Genomic DNA, 15,305 nt, shown 5'->3' with positions numbered 1-15,305 from the left:
GACATACTGAGTATAAATGGATGCTGCAGGGGCCCCTTGCAGAAAGCTGACCCATATTGGCAGAGCCCACCATCCACACCGGCCCTCCCGCTACGACAAACGCTAGCTATCGCTCAATCCCCACCATCCTGAGCCTTCGCAGCTCACGTCTCGTTTGAGAGAACACAGAAGTCAGCCTGTAGCCGAAACATGGCTGCACACATGGAGATTCATGTAGCTTAACAGTGGGAGTGTTACCAGTGAAGGGCAGAATTTAATAAATTTAGCCTGGGCCCATTGCCTGATGTGATCAGGCTCATTTTTTGCACTTCATCGCTGAAGAAATCAGTCTGAAGTACCATTTCAACATGTCACTAAATCACTCCCTCTCTCAAGGATCTACAATGACTCCTACTGCCTCTCAAATGAAATCCAAATTCCCAGAGTGGTGTTCAAGGCATCCATCATCTTACAATCATCTTTCATAGATGGAACACCTCCAGTATGCCTCCCACTTTACGTCTATTATCTCGTTTAGTCCTCAAAGATAATAAGTATTATCAGCCTTATTTGTAGAAGAGGCTCAGACAGGTTAGCAGGTATAGCCAAAGCTAAAGGTCGGCGGTTCGAAGCCACCATAAGCAACTTGGGAGAAAGATGTGGCAGTCTGCTTCTGTAGAGCTTCATAGCCTTGGAAACCCTAGGGGGCAGCTCTACTCTGTCCTTTGGAGTCTCTCTGTCCTTTGGGGTCACTCTGTCCTTCGGGGTCACTATGAGTCAGAATTGACTTGATGGCAGTGGGTTTGGCAGCTACAAGACACCACATCAAGACTAAACTCACGTTGGTCTAGATTTAAAGACCAAATTCTCTCTACTGCTGTTTTACCACCTCTCCCACTGCCCTCTGGCAACACCTCATGAAAAAACCAAACCAAACCAAATCCAGTGCCATCGAGTCGATTCCGACTCATAGCGACCCCATAGGACAGAGTAGAACTGCCCCATGGAGTTTCCAAGGAGCACCTGACAGATTTGAACTGCTGACCCTTTGGTTAGCAGCCATAGCACTTAACCACTCCACCACCAGGGTTTCCAATGCCTCATGAAAGTAGGATCTTAATCCTTTGTAAAATGTCAGTCTTCAACCTAGAAAGACAGAATCACAGCTCATCTTGGGTTACACTGACTTTATCCCAGCACTCCGTAAACTGACATGACTGGACTCTTTTTTCCCATTTAAGACTTATTATTTGGAGGGAAACAGTGATCTAGGCAACTCTGTGCTAGTGTAAACGTGCTAGCCGAGTGGAGGGCAGCTCTTGCCACCTATGAAGCTCTGGCGTGAGAATTCACAAAGCCAGCAAGGAAGATAAACTCTAGAGAGGAAAATGAGGCTGCGAACAACTGAGCAAACATCAGGTGTCAGAGGGAATTTGTTGCCCTGGAAGTCACGTTACAGTGGATCTCCGTGTTAGCGTGCGTACGTGATATGATTATATATCACTGTGCTTCACGCAAACTGAGGTACCTTTTAACAGCCACAGCCATGAAGAACAGTGCACGTGAAACTTAGGTGAGGCCAGTGGGTTTGCCAAGTGCTGGCCCTCGGCAGTGAAATGCAGGTGCCTTGGAACACAGGGAGCATCTCCTTTCCCTCACGCATCAGGATGCTGCCGGGAGGGGAAGTGAGGGAAGTGAGGGCCAAACAGGTTCTCCTTCAGAGCGGCATAAACGCGTCTGCGCAGCGGCATGTCAGGTGTGTGGCTATAAAGCAAAGAGCCCCGTCGTGTGTGGGGTTCATTGCTCTTTGTCAGGGGATCTGGGCCAGCTCGGTCAGAACTCAGCAGAGGTGCCATGGAGCAGGGATGAGCAGGCTCATGCTAGCTTCTGTTGTTGTTGTTACTGGGTGCCATCAAGTCAATTTTCAACTCATATTGACTCAATGTGACAGAGTAGAAGTGCCCCATAGGGCTTTTTTTTTGGCTGTAATTGTTACAGGAGCAGATTGCCAGGTCTTTCTCCAGCAGTGCTGCCAGGTGGGTTCAAACTGACAACCTTTTGGTTAGCAGCTGAGCACTTAACCATTGTGCCATTGGCCTGCGAACTCATTTTATTTCTAAAGGATGTATGTCTACATTAACCTGGTGAAAAATTAAGAGGAACCTTATTTTAGTTCCAACTAACATAGTATTTTCCAGCAGAAAGAAATAACATGCAGTTTGGTTAACACGTCAGTTGCCACTTCTGCATTTCCTATGTGTAGAGAAGCAAGGAACTGAAGATGTGGGTGGCCTCGGGGAGCTTAAACAGTTAGGCCTCCTTTAGTCAACTTAAGAGTCCTGGTGGCTCGGTGGGTAAGCGTTCGGCTCCTAACCAAAAGGTCGGCAGTTTGAACCCACCAGCTGCTCCCTGGCAATCCTATGGGGCAGTTCTACTCGGTCCTATAGGGTTGCTACGAGTCGGAATTAACTCGGTGGCAGTGGGTTTGGTTTTTGGTGTTTAGCTGACTTACGGTCTTTCTCCGTAGCTAGAGCCTCTTTGATAGCTGCTGGGAGAAATGACAAGAGCCTTCTTTCATTAGCGAGGACTGTAAGTCTTTTTAATTATCTCAGTGACATTTAGAAGGAATTTGCTGAAAGCGTCTTATAACTGTACTTCTTTTAGGCCAGGTTTCAGCCTCACTCAAGAGCTCTGGGATTCACATTTCGTCATGAAAATAAGATTCAACATTCATGAATTTAACACAAAAAGTCACAAAGAAAAGCCTGGACGTGTGGCCTTCACAGGGTACTAACACCTCACCCACCCCGCCCCCACCAGACCCTGCACTGCCGCTGGGACTCAGCTCTTCCAACTGAATATTCTAGAACCTCTCTACAGATCGCAGCAAGAAGCAGGCTTCGAAGACGCCTGCTTAACTCCTCTGCTTTACTTTATGTAACGCCCGTGTTTTTTTTTTTTTCTTTGTTTCAAATTATCCCCATTAGAATGTCAGCTCTATGAAAACAAACACAGGGGCTTTTCCTGTCTATATGCTGTATCCCAGAGCCAAGCACAGCGCCTGTGGCAGATACTCAAGAAATGTTGGTTGAACAAACACTGACTGACCGAAATGATGAAGAAGGAGTGATAATTTCCTGGTAATAGCCAGGGCTCCATCAACCTATGGCTTTTATAGGTTAATGATGCTGAGGGCTTCCCCCCTACCCCGCTGCCTGACGGAGGGAGAAAAAGAGAGAGACACAGAGAGAGACAGAGAGAGTGGAGAGACAGAGAGACACAGAGAGAGAGAGAAAGAGAAGGAGGAGGAGGAAGAGGGGAGAGAGGAAGAGAAGGGGGAGGGATGGAGGAGGAGAGGGAAGGAGAGGAGGAGGGAGGGCGAAAGAGGGACGAGCAGGAGAAGAGAGCAGAATCACGTGAACAGCACAGCCAAAGGCAGGAGCAGTGGTTCAGGAGGGAAGAGTGGTAGGTGCAGAGCAGAGAGGTGCTGAAGAGGAAACCAGGGCTGTGGGAACAGAACTTCCCTGGATTTCTCAGCGCTCTTGCAAAAACTCTTAGCCTCCTGGGAGGAGAGGCGAGTGGAGAAAACCTGAGGGGAATTTAAGAGTCATTCCATGAACCTGAGATAAAACACAGTCACTCTTTGCTGGAGGCACAGGTACAAATGGCTGGAAGTTAAGTGTTGCCAGCCACTAACAGTGGTGCTCTCTCACCGCTGTGCGTGCATGCAGACGTGGGTGGGCGTGGGTCCCTTTCAGAATCTATTTACAAATCCGGTCCCTAAAGTGATGGAGAGGGTTGTAAGTACAAAATTAAAACCCGCCATCCATGGCAACCCCAAATGTTTATATGCTCGAGAAGAAAGTGCATTTTATCCCTCTAGAAATCAAAGCCTACCCTTGCAGCCCCACAGACTTGAGAAGTTTATTCTCAGTCCTCTCCCAAGAACCTTCATGACTATTTAATTCTCCCTTTTCCACATGAAAGCAGAAAAAGCAATGGCTTTTATTGGTTCCTTAGAATGTTTACATGACAGACACCTAAATCCTTCACCCAGATGCTCCACATGGCTGTAAAAAGTCTATTATTCGTATTTTTTTGTAATTTTTCTGTTCATATTTTCACAAAGGAAACACCACTAAGATGGTTTTATTAATATTTATAGCCTTTGTCCTTCTAACCCGTGACAAACTGCAAAAAAGCTAAGTTTCTAACCATGTCAAACCCCTAAAACTCCTTCCCCTGTGATTTGTGGGCGCTCGCACTTCCCAGGTGGTGAACTTCCCTGTCTAGTTATGGCTTTGGCTGACCCCTAGGGAGACCTGATCTGCAGGTTATTCCCCGTCAGTGATGTTTATGGCACGCCTGGAAATTTCTGGAAGTCAACATAGAGATTTTCGGACAATGAAAGACGATGTCTCTGCAACCTCCAGGGAAGCTAGGTGATTAGGAGAACTGCAAGGAGGAGACACGGGGAACGAGGCGTCCAGACGGCCTGCAGTGAGTCTGATGTCACAGGACTGTGGTTTGGGGGACCCTGGGAGGAAGGGGTGTGGGCGTGTGAGGGACTTGGCCCCAGGTCTTACGACACTTGCAGAGAGAGGAGCCCAGCAGAGGGGGGACACCGGTGCCGCTCTTACCTCGGGGCTGGGATAGTGCGGAGGCTTGCTGCCCTCGCTCTCGCTGGAACTGCTCTCGGTCTCCGAGTCGGAGCCAGAGCTGCTCTCGGAGTCGCTGGAGGAGCTGCTGCTGCCGCTGCTGCTGCCGCTGCTGCTGCCCTTGCTGGACGGCACGGAGGCTCTGCAGTTGCTCTGCTGGACCACGGTGCTGCCGACCCACGAGGCCCGGGAAGGAAAGGGCAGGAAAACCCAGTGAGCAAACACCAACACACCAGCAAGCTCCCATTCAACCAGGGCCAAGAGGAGGCACGCAGTCCACACATCCACTGTTGACCATGAACCAGAACAAGGAGAGCAAGAGCCAGGGTCAAAGGCATCCTAATGGTTTTTTAAAAAAAATTACAAAATTGGGAATGAAAGTTGGTGTCCCTTGGTTGTCGGGCATGCGTTCGTTGTGTGGCCACTTTAGAAGGGAAGGTGGTGTTATTTCTGAGTGACTGCTTCTCTTTTGCTGCTGCTCTGGGGATGGCTGTTTAAATGCATCCCCAAATCCAGTCATCTACAAAAACGCAAGGAAATCCGAAAAGTTTAAAAGTTTTCAAAGTGTGAAAGTGACTGTTTGGCTTCATTTCTGCCCCCGAGGAAAATGCAGAGAGACGGCAGGGATTAGGATCGGGGCTGCTAGGAGGGACGCTGCATTCTACTCCGTGTTTTTGGGGCTGCTTGAAGGTTCTGGAGACCACAGAGCATTTGAAGTTACAGCCTCGCTTACCCCCTTTTCCTGCCCATACAGTCGAGTGCTGCAGACTTTACAGGAGCTTGTCTTTTTTGCTTGCTATAGAAAGGCTAACCTTCTTTTCAGCCCTTACCGAAGTTGATCACTCACTCACACTTTTTACATATTCCAAACTTTACACTTCAACCCCAGTGCAGTGGCTTACAGAGACAGCCTTTAAAATAGACCCAACGTTCACATCTATGCTGGAATTTGCCAGAAAGTAATTACACACTCAAAGACAACAGGAAAGATTGATGCTTTCCAATGGCAATTAATTAACTATAAAAATCCAGATAGCACACGTCCAGCCAGAGTGTTCGAGCCAAGAGGGAAACTTCAGCACTTACACAACATTCACACCTCCAGCGTCCTTTATTGACTGAACCGCTACGTGCGTTCTTTTGAGCGCAAGTTTTAAATCCCGGAAATGGAGTGATCACTTAAAAAAAAATGTTGAGTCAGCAAATACCTGCTTGCCACTTCTTTTGGGACAACTGCTTTGATGGGCCTGAGCATCACTGAAGATCAGGGGCCGGGGAGCTATTCAGGGCTTATGGTCTAAAGTGCGAAGCAGCCTGAACAAGGGAAAGGACCCTTTTCGCCCCCCTCCCCCCGCCTTAAATCTTCCACAAATGCTTTCCCCAAGGACAGATTCTCATAAGTCAGTGGTGTGTTGGAGGAGGAGAGGGAGGGAGACTTACACTGATTGGAGCCTTGCTTCTCCTCTAAGTATGATAAGACAAGAAGCTATCCTGCAGGAAATTTGAAAATAAAAGTGCCTTTTTGAACTGCAAGGTTAGGGGGAACCAGAGCTTGAGCGTACCCTCCCCTAGTGGTTTTGATTTCTTCCACCAATGTCACGGTCAATACCTACTGTCTGACCAAATTCTTCAGCATCAGACAACATCTGCACAGTCATGCCCTGCCTGGGCTGCAGCGGGCTCTTTTGCAACCTATCATTTGTGTCTAGTGTTGAGTGAGGAATCCTGGATCCTGAGACAGTGGAGGGGAAGGGAAGGTGGGTGATAAAGGGGCTGTAATATTTCTCTCCTCCCTTCTGAACTACAATCCATCTTTCCTGTTGGCTGAACAGAAACAGCTACCATCAATGGAGTCATGAAGAAAAAAAAAAAAGCCTCTTGGACTCTGACTGAACATGAATATCCGGGGTCTGTGTGAAGAGTTGGGTGGGAGGGCCCTTAAGCCCTGGGAATAAAAACACATGGCTCAAAGACGTCCTGTTAGAAGGACGGTGGGGATGGAAGTGGAGGGGAAAGATGTGTTTCCCTGCCACACGCTGGAAAGACATTTGCTGAAAACTGGACAACTAGGATGAATCAAGAGCATTTGGACTGGTTTTGTATGATAGTCACTGGCTTTGACCACTGATCAGTACATTCTACCTGCTTTAATGCAGACAAAAAAGAACACGAGATGCTGGTTCCCTGTGTACACAGGCTTTGAACGCATAGCAGGAGCAGCAGTGTGGAGGAATTCCTCGGGGCTTATACCACAGAGCCATTCACGGTCTTTTGGAAAGCGGCGCTTTAATTTCTGGGAAAATGTCCATTAAATGGTTACCACGCCACCTTTCTTTTATGCCACCTTTCTTTTATGACTGCCATCCTTTCGTAACGAGACACACTAGCCCAAGGAGAAAGAACCTCAAATCAGAGTTAGATTGGCAGAAAAGCCTTACGCTTTTATGTTTTCCTTCCTCGAATTAGGAAACTCACTTAAAATGACAGTTTTACAGGCACGATTATTATTTGTTTTTAAAATGGTTAAGAAAGTCAAGAATCTGAGGTTGTTCTTCATGTTTTGCTTGTAAGGGCTGTGAGGCTCAAGATGCATCTGGGATAAGAATTGAGTATATTCACGTTTCAGTAGTCTGGGCAGAGGATATACAGTCAGGAAAAAATCCGTTTCAGGCATGGGGACAAGCTTGCATGGGAGGGCTCTGGTCGCTCCAGTGTGGGCTCAGGGTCGCTATCCTGATCTACTGTGAAGGCAACACTCCATAAACTAGGCTTTGTGCAGATCCTTGGGGACAACTGTCATTCTGGCCTCAGCATATGGGTGCACACAGCTGCTCTGCCCTTGTTGGGAAGCTGCGGCAGTAAGAGGGCAGAATACAGAGAGAAGACAATGAAGCCAATAACAGGATGGGCTCAGTGAAGTCAGGAAGGCTCTCTGGAGTCAGAGAATCAAGAAGATAGGAAAAGACATACCAGAAACCCCTTTAAAATAACACTTTAGGCCTTATGTATTTAAAATTTATTGTTGTTTTGTTAGCTGCCGTTGAATCCACCCCAGAGTCATGGCAACCCTGTGCCCAATGGGGTTGTGATCCATAGGGCTTTCACTGGCTGACTTTTGGAAGTAGATAGCCAGGCCTTTCTTCCTAGTCTGTCTTAGTCTGGAAACTCCAGTGACACTTGATCAGCATCATGGCAACATGTAAGTCTCCACAGGTGTCAGACAGGTGGTAGCTGCACTCAAGGCACACTGGCCGAGAATCGAACCTACATTTTCCAAGTGGCAGGTGAGAATTCTATCACTAAATCACCACTGCCCCCATATTTAAAATTACAAACTGAAAATTTTAATGTGCGAACTGATTGCCATGTTTACACAGCAAAGATAACTTAAAAAAAATTGAGTTAGCAGATTCTTTTCCCGAAATGATAACATGGACCAGTTGACATGATGGCACAGCCTTGGACAATTTTTAGGAGACTGCCTACTAAGTTCTTGGCACCTAGGACGTTTTATGAACATGGTGCTATCAACTCTGCAGGCATTAAAACAGCACTGAGATCATGGAATAAAAGTCTTTAGGTCATCAAAGCCTACCTAGGACCGTGACTGGCATGTTAATAGGCACTGACATATAATTATTTAATTTAAAAAATGAAAAAAAATAATCCATTGTTGGATTCATGAGCTTAAAAAAAATGGACTTAACCTTTCAAAGAGGTTATAATCTCTCTTTTCCAATCATATATATATGTATTTATTTATGGGTACTTCAGCACCTCTTGTGGTGACCTGTTCCAATATTAACAATTCTCCCTTTCGGAGAATATTTCCTTAAATGTGCTCTAAATTTCATCTGCTATAATTTAAGCAGAGTTCCCTCCTGGGTGGAGTGAAGATTAAGGTTATGCATCAACTTGGCTAGGCCATGATTCTCAGGGGTTTGGCAGATCTTATGTAATCACTCTCCATTTTGTGATCTGATGTGAGCAGCCAATCAGTGAAAAGGCCAATCAGCTGAAAGTCAATCAGTTTCCTGGCAGGGGTGGCCTGCACCCAACATACATGGAGGTTCTGGCAAAGCTCTCTCTGGATCCTGCATCTGACTCATCATCCTCTGACCTCTGGTTCTTCCGACGTGAGCCAGTAGCCTGACACCAGACCTGCCGACTTTGGGTTTGGCAGCTCCTGCAACCCTGTGAGTCAGGAAAAGCCTCCAGCCTGACACCCGACCCATGGATTTGGGACTTGCCAAGCTCCACAACTGCATAAGCCATTTTCCTTCAAATAATCTCTGTGTGTGTGTGTGTATGTATATGTATACGGAGCTCTGGTGACACAGTGATTAACGGCTCAGCTCTAACCAAAAGGTCGGCAGTTTGAATCCATCAGCTGCTCCTTGGGAGTCCTAGGGGGCTGTTCTACTCTGTCCTATAGGGTTGCTATGAGTTGGAATCAACTCGATGGCAATGGGTTTGGCTTTATCATCAAGTTCACTGATGCTTTCCACTGTTCTCTCCGCTCCACTGTGCAGCTCATCCATTGAGCTTTATCATTTTGGTTATTAAATTTTTCAGGTCTCAAATTTCCATTTGGTTCTTCTCTGTATCTTCTACTTCTTTGCTGAGACTCTTTTTTTTTTCATTTTATGACGTATCCTTTAAAATCCTTGTTAGATAATTCTGACATCGGGGTCGTCTCAATACTGGCATCTGTTCGTTGTCTTGACATTTTCCTGGTTCTTGGTATTTTTTACTGTATCTTGGACATTTTTGGCATTACGTTATGAGACTCTGAGTTTTAAAAAATGGTCTGTTTTAGCAAGCCTTCACTGACACTACTCCAGTGGGATGGTGGAGGGTTGCCTCAATATAGCTGGGTGAGAGTGGAAGTCTAGGCTCCCTATTTGGCCTTTCCTGATGAGGCTTGGGGATGGTGCCAGTTTTTTTTTTCCCTGTAAATTTTGGTTGGAGTAGAGCAGTTATTTCTAAAGCTTTTCTTCCTAGCTAGGTAAACCATTTTCTGGTCCTTTGGATAGACAGAACAAGCTTTACTGAGGCTTATTTTTATCTGTGCTTGTTGGCATTTCTGGGTTGCTGGCTTCTCAGGAATATACGATGCAAAAAGAACAAAACAATGAACTCACTGCTTTCCTTGGGCCTGAAGTCCTTCGTAAATCTGCCTTCTCTCCACCTTTCGCCCTTCTAATGTTCGTTTTATACATGATGTCCACGGATTTCAACTGTACTCAGCAGGAGGAAGACAGAGAAGTGGACCTACATCGTGTCTCGGAAACAGAACCATCCACGCGATATTTAACAAGTGAAAAGAAAACCCCTCTCAATACTTCTGTTCTTCAGCCCTGGTTAGCTGCATCAAAAGATGATGAATGAAATTAACCACACGCCTCTGCTACAGTTCCTACCCATTTTATCAGCCATCCATTCATTCCTTCACCATAAAAACAGGGAATTAAGCTTAAATTTTAAAAGAATGTGTACCAAAATGGAAAGAGCAAGTCACCAAGGATGTTTACAGCTTTGTGAGACAGTGCCTCAAATAAAATGAGATTTATCAGATATGTGAAGGACAAAAGTGTGGTTACTTTAAATGTTCAGAGTAAATGTCATGGGGGTAAGCGATGGTATTGATAGTACGTTTGTTGAGAGTTCACACTGTGCCAGGTACATCAGCCATAGAACATGTGTGTGAGAGTGTGTGTGAGTGTGTGTGTGTGTGTATTTGGGTGTGGAGAGAGCTCTCTGTTGCAGCCTGACAGACAGCCTGTAACAGAGGAATTAGAGCTACTCCCAATTCTCAGAAGAAAAAACTGTAACTGCCAGAAACAGTATAGAATCATGAAAAGTAGATGAAATCAGCTATGTAAACTGTGTAACAAGTTACAACACTTTTTGTCGGCAATGTAAAAACTGCAGATATCTCCTTAAGCCGGAAAAGAAAACTCTATGAGTAAGCCAGAATGAGCAGCCAGCATCCAGTGTGCAGGAAACGGTGGCTCAGGAGGTGGGCAATACCTCCTCCAGACCTCACCTAGCACTTTACCTTTTCAGTTCGTCCTGGAAAAGTTTTAAATAGTATAATGATTATCTGTTCCTTAAAAGTTTGAAACAGCTTACCACCAGGAAAATCATCTGGTCCTAAAGTCTTTTAGGATGACAGTTCTTTGATATCTTCTATAATTTATTCCTTGGTTTTTGTCCATTTTTTCTTCTGTCAATTATTTTTTTTCCAAAAAGTCTATTTAATGACATTTTCAAGTTTATTACCCTAAAATTTATATAATATCATCTTAAAATACAAAACATAATATCTACTGTATCACTGATTCCAAATTGTTTTCTCTTCTTTTCTTCTGCATTAAATTGGCCAAAGGGCTGCCTGTTTTATTTTCAAACAAACAGCTCTTGATCTCGATAGGAATTTGAGTATTTATTTCCTTCTGCACTTTCCAGGTTTATGTTATAGTTCTTTCACAAGCCTCTTGAGTTGGTGGCTTATTTCAGCTCTTTGTCTTCTTTTTTAATAATGGAAGCATGTGGGACTCCCACTTGGTGTCTGTGGTTGTGGGGATCATCCTTGTTAGCCTGTTCTCGTTTTCTTCACTTTCTAAGCCGATCGTTGTAGTCGTTTTAAATCCTCCTTTGAACAAACCGATTTTAGAAATTGCTTTTTAATACAAGATGATATTTAAGAGGCATAAGCATTACACTTAGGTCCAAAAACAAACAGGATGGGACTATAGCTTAGCATATGTGAAAACCTCAGGCAGGATGGGGGCTAGCCTGCAGGGAGAGCCTGATGGCTCAGGTAAGGCAACCTAGAGAAAGACAGAAGAAAGGGCCAGCACACCTCATTTATACTGAACTAGGAATGGTATGGAGCCCTGGTGGCACAGTGGTTAAAGCGATCAGATGCTAACCAAATGGTCGGTGGTTTGAACCCACCAGTCACTCTGCAGGAGAAAGACGTGACAGTCCACTTCTGTAAAGATTACAGCCTTGGAAACCCTATGGGGCAGTTCTACTCTGTTCTATAGGATTGCTATGAGCTGGAATCGACTCGATGGCAGTGGGCTTGGTTTTTGGTTTAGGAATGGGATAGATCCCTGGGTGATGCAAATGGTTTCGCTCAACTGTGCACCTAAAGGTTGGAGGTTCAAACCCACCCAGCAGTACCACAGAAGAAAAGCCCTGGAAATCTGTTTCCATAAAGAGTCCTTATATAGGGCCAAGAAAACCCTATGGAACAGTTCTACTCTGTAACACATAGGGTCGTCATGAACCAGAATGAACTCAATGGCGACTAACAACAACAGGGATGGGCTGTGAGTAGGGAATGATCTAGGGAAAAAACTAAGACCATACAGAAGACATATGCAGCACTGCATACATCCCGAAGGTCCCAGGCACCTTCTGCTGACGTCACTGTTGTTGTGTGTCATCACTGAACTGATTCTGACTCACAGTGACCCTATAAGACACAGCAGAACTGTCCCATAGGGCTCCTTGGCTGTAATATTTACAGGAGCAGATGGCCAGGTTCGAATCGCCAAGCTTTCGATTAGCAGCCGAGTCCTTAACCATTGCACTGACACTGACATTAGAGAAGGAAAAAAGTCAACAATATTTAGCAGAACAGGAATTCAGTAATATAGTATGTCCATAAACTTGGACATAAATTACGCTTCTTATTTCATGGCTGGTGCTGTTCATAACATCTGGAATTCTTTCTGTTGCCAACCAAAGAATCTAGAGATCCTTGTGATCAGCCAATTGGACCATTTACATGGCAGTGGTTCCGAGCTAGAATTCTCGCCTTGCACGTGGGATACCCGAGTTTGATTCCTGGCCAATATGTCTCACGCACAACTACAACCCTTCTGTCTGTGGAGACTTGTGTGTTGCTATGATGCTGAATAGGTTCCAGGGGATCTTCCAGACTAAGACAGACTAGGAATAAAGACCCGGTGGTCTACTTCTGAAAATCAGCCAGCGAAGGCCCTATAGATCACAACAATATGAAACGCAACTGATCACGGGGATAGCTCAGGACAGGGTAGCGTTTCTTTCTGTTTTCATGGGATCACCATGAGTTGGGGGACACCCAGGGAGTAAGTAGCTGATGCTAAAATTCCAATTTTATGAGGAGCTTTGGGCCACAAAGCTTGGTCACCAATCTCAGTCACCAGAAAGCACTTGGTGTGGCCCTTGCCATTTCCTGGGCTTCCACCCTTTATGACCCTGAATGTCAGTGATGACGACAGCCATTGATTCCTACCCAGTGGTCTGATGCATTGCTCCCTACCCTCGATGGGTGCCATGGCCTGGGGAACCTGCTCAAACAGCACCAAACAATCTGGACTTTCAGATTCCCGAGCTCACAGCATGGCCACCTGAGTAATGATATTTGCTAGGGTACATAAGGGCTTTCGTCCTGGGGCCAGCCCTGCTCTTGAATTTACCAGATTTTCTTTTTTTGGACGGGTGAACAATGTTCTCTTCTACATGGGACCAGAGAAAAGGGTCATTGCTTAGAGCTGCAGGAGGTATCTGGACCAACTTTCAGTTGGATAAAGTACCAGATATGAACCAAGGAAAAAGACATTTAACAAAGGAAAAATATAATAATGTGCAAATATTCATTTGTTCCCAAATATTCCTGGGCTTGTTGACAGTTTTTTTCCCTTGTTTCTTTGTTATATATATATATACATATATTTTTTGTGATTCAATACATTGAATCACAAATAATTTTTTGTTTTTTCTCTTTTCTTTTTTAAATAAGGCCATCAGGGAACAGTTCCCACTCAGCTGATTTCACTGGACTGAAGACTTAGGAGCCCTCTGATCCTAATGGAAGAGTTCTTGAGGGTCTATAAATATCACTGGGAACAGAGAAGTGTTTCCACATCTTGTTTGTGTCATGGACATGCTTTAAGCTGGGAACCCTGATGGGTGAGGCCCTGGAGGAGGTTGGGTTTGTCCTCATGTATAAAGCTTCTCTGAAAGCCCGTATTGGCTTGGCCATGCCATCTCTGTACCGCACAGCTGACCCCTTATGTCTATCCTGTCCGTGGCACCGTGTGAAGGCCCGTGCCCAGGGGCAGCTGCCTTTGGTAACACAAACTCGCTTTCCTTGCAGAGTTGGAAGGGTGGTCCCACCAGTGACAATAAGGTGAAAACTCCTTCTTGGCCCAAAGAGCACTTCAAAGCAGGAAGTCTAACACTGTTCTCCTGATGATGGGGATGGGAGCTGCAATGGAGCACCAGCTCTGTAGAGCCTGAGCCCCACTCTTCGAAGGCTAGAAAACCCACTAGTACAACCACTCCCATTGCCAGAGACAGCTAGAAACACGGACAGGGGTGAAGGCCACCCAGGTCTTAATGGAGCTCTGGGTGGGAGTGTGGGGAGTCAGGTTCTGTGAGAGGGAGAAGCGCTGGCCTGGGCTTGTGGCGGAAGGGGCAGGCTGACGGGTGGGAGGGCCTGTGCCAGGTGTTGCTGGCCATGTTCCAGTTGCCGTGGGCGTGCTGGCCCCCAGATAACTAACAGCCTCAGCAGTGCTTCATTTGACCCGCTCACAAGACAACGCAGCCCTGCTGGTTTCCTCAGCATGCCTGGCCCTGGCCTTGCAGCTGCTGATGTGGTGGGCGGGGCTGGTTAGCATGGAGTGCCTGGCTCTGACGTTACTGCAAAGATGCAGTGCCATGAGCTTTCATGATACTCGACTGCTTGTCAGCCACCTGGCGCTGCAATGAGAGATCGTGGGCTGCAATAATTTAATGCCACCCCGAGCTTCTCCCTAACCCTGTCCTTGGGGTCTATATCCCCAGGGACTGCTTTTAGAGGGGAAATCATGTTGTGAGCTAGTCTGCAAAGCTGTTCTCCACCGAGTTCCTTGGTTCAGTATGGCAGTCCTGGAAGAAAGAGCTTCTTTCACTGTGTAGGGCACCTCTTATAACTTCAAGAAATTTGAGTGTTTTAAAGCATTAATCCCAGAAAACATTAGAGATCCTGTCACCCACACACTTACTTATGAAGTTCCTGCATTTATTTATACATATTCACTTAGAGTCCTTTAGACAGTGCAGCCCCAAACTGCTGCCTTCATGGGAGCTCTACAACCTTTGTGGCAATAAAAATATACTTGTGTGGCTTGATGACATTTAAAAAAAAAAAATGGCTTTACTGAGACTTAATTCGATACCATAAATTCATCCATTTCAAGCGCACGATTAAATGATTTTTGTATATCCATGGAGTTGTGCAACTGTTAGCACAACTTAATTTTAGAACAATTTTGTCTACTTAAAAAAAAAACAACCCATCACCATTACCCTGACTTTCCTCACCCAGCCCTCAGCAACCGCTCATCTACTTTTTGTCTATAAATTTGACTATTCTGAACATTTCATATAAATGGAATCATATAATATACAGTCTTTTGTAACTGATTCTTTCACTTAACATAATGTTTTCATGGTTCATCCATGTTGTAGCATGTACCTCGTCTCTTTTAATCATTCCTTTCTGTTGATGAATAATATTTCATTGCATGGCTATACCACATTTTATTTATCTATTATCAGTTGATGGCCATTGGGTTGTTTCTACTTTCTGGCCACTATGATTTTTATGATGTTATTTGTACT

General features: G+C 45.4%; 1 protein-coding gene across 15 annotated transcripts in view; it reads right to left on the bottom strand.

Moving 5' to 3' along the window:
* The window catches only part of AFF3 (ALF transcription elongation factor 3), a 685,346-nt gene that overhangs the window by 67,713 nt on the left and 602,328 nt on the right, over positions 1–15,305 (bottom strand). For all 15 annotated transcript variants that reach the window (XM_049856158.1, XM_049856156.1, XM_049856165.1 and 12 more), the window contains one exon: positions 4,620–4,806. In XM_049856158.1, coding sequence (XP_049712115.1) covers positions 4,620–4,806 — 187 coding nt within the window. The remainder of the gene's footprint in view (positions 1–4,619; positions 4,807–15,305) is intronic.

This window comes from Elephas maximus, chromosome 17 (assembly GCF_024166365.1).
Source record: "Elephas maximus indicus isolate mEleMax1 chromosome 17, mEleMax1 primary haplotype, whole genome shotgun sequence".
NCBI lineage: Eukaryota > Metazoa > Chordata > Mammalia > Proboscidea > Elephantidae > Elephas > Elephas maximus.
Note: the sequence above shows the minus strand (reverse complement) of the source record. Positions and strands in the feature narration are given on the sequence as shown.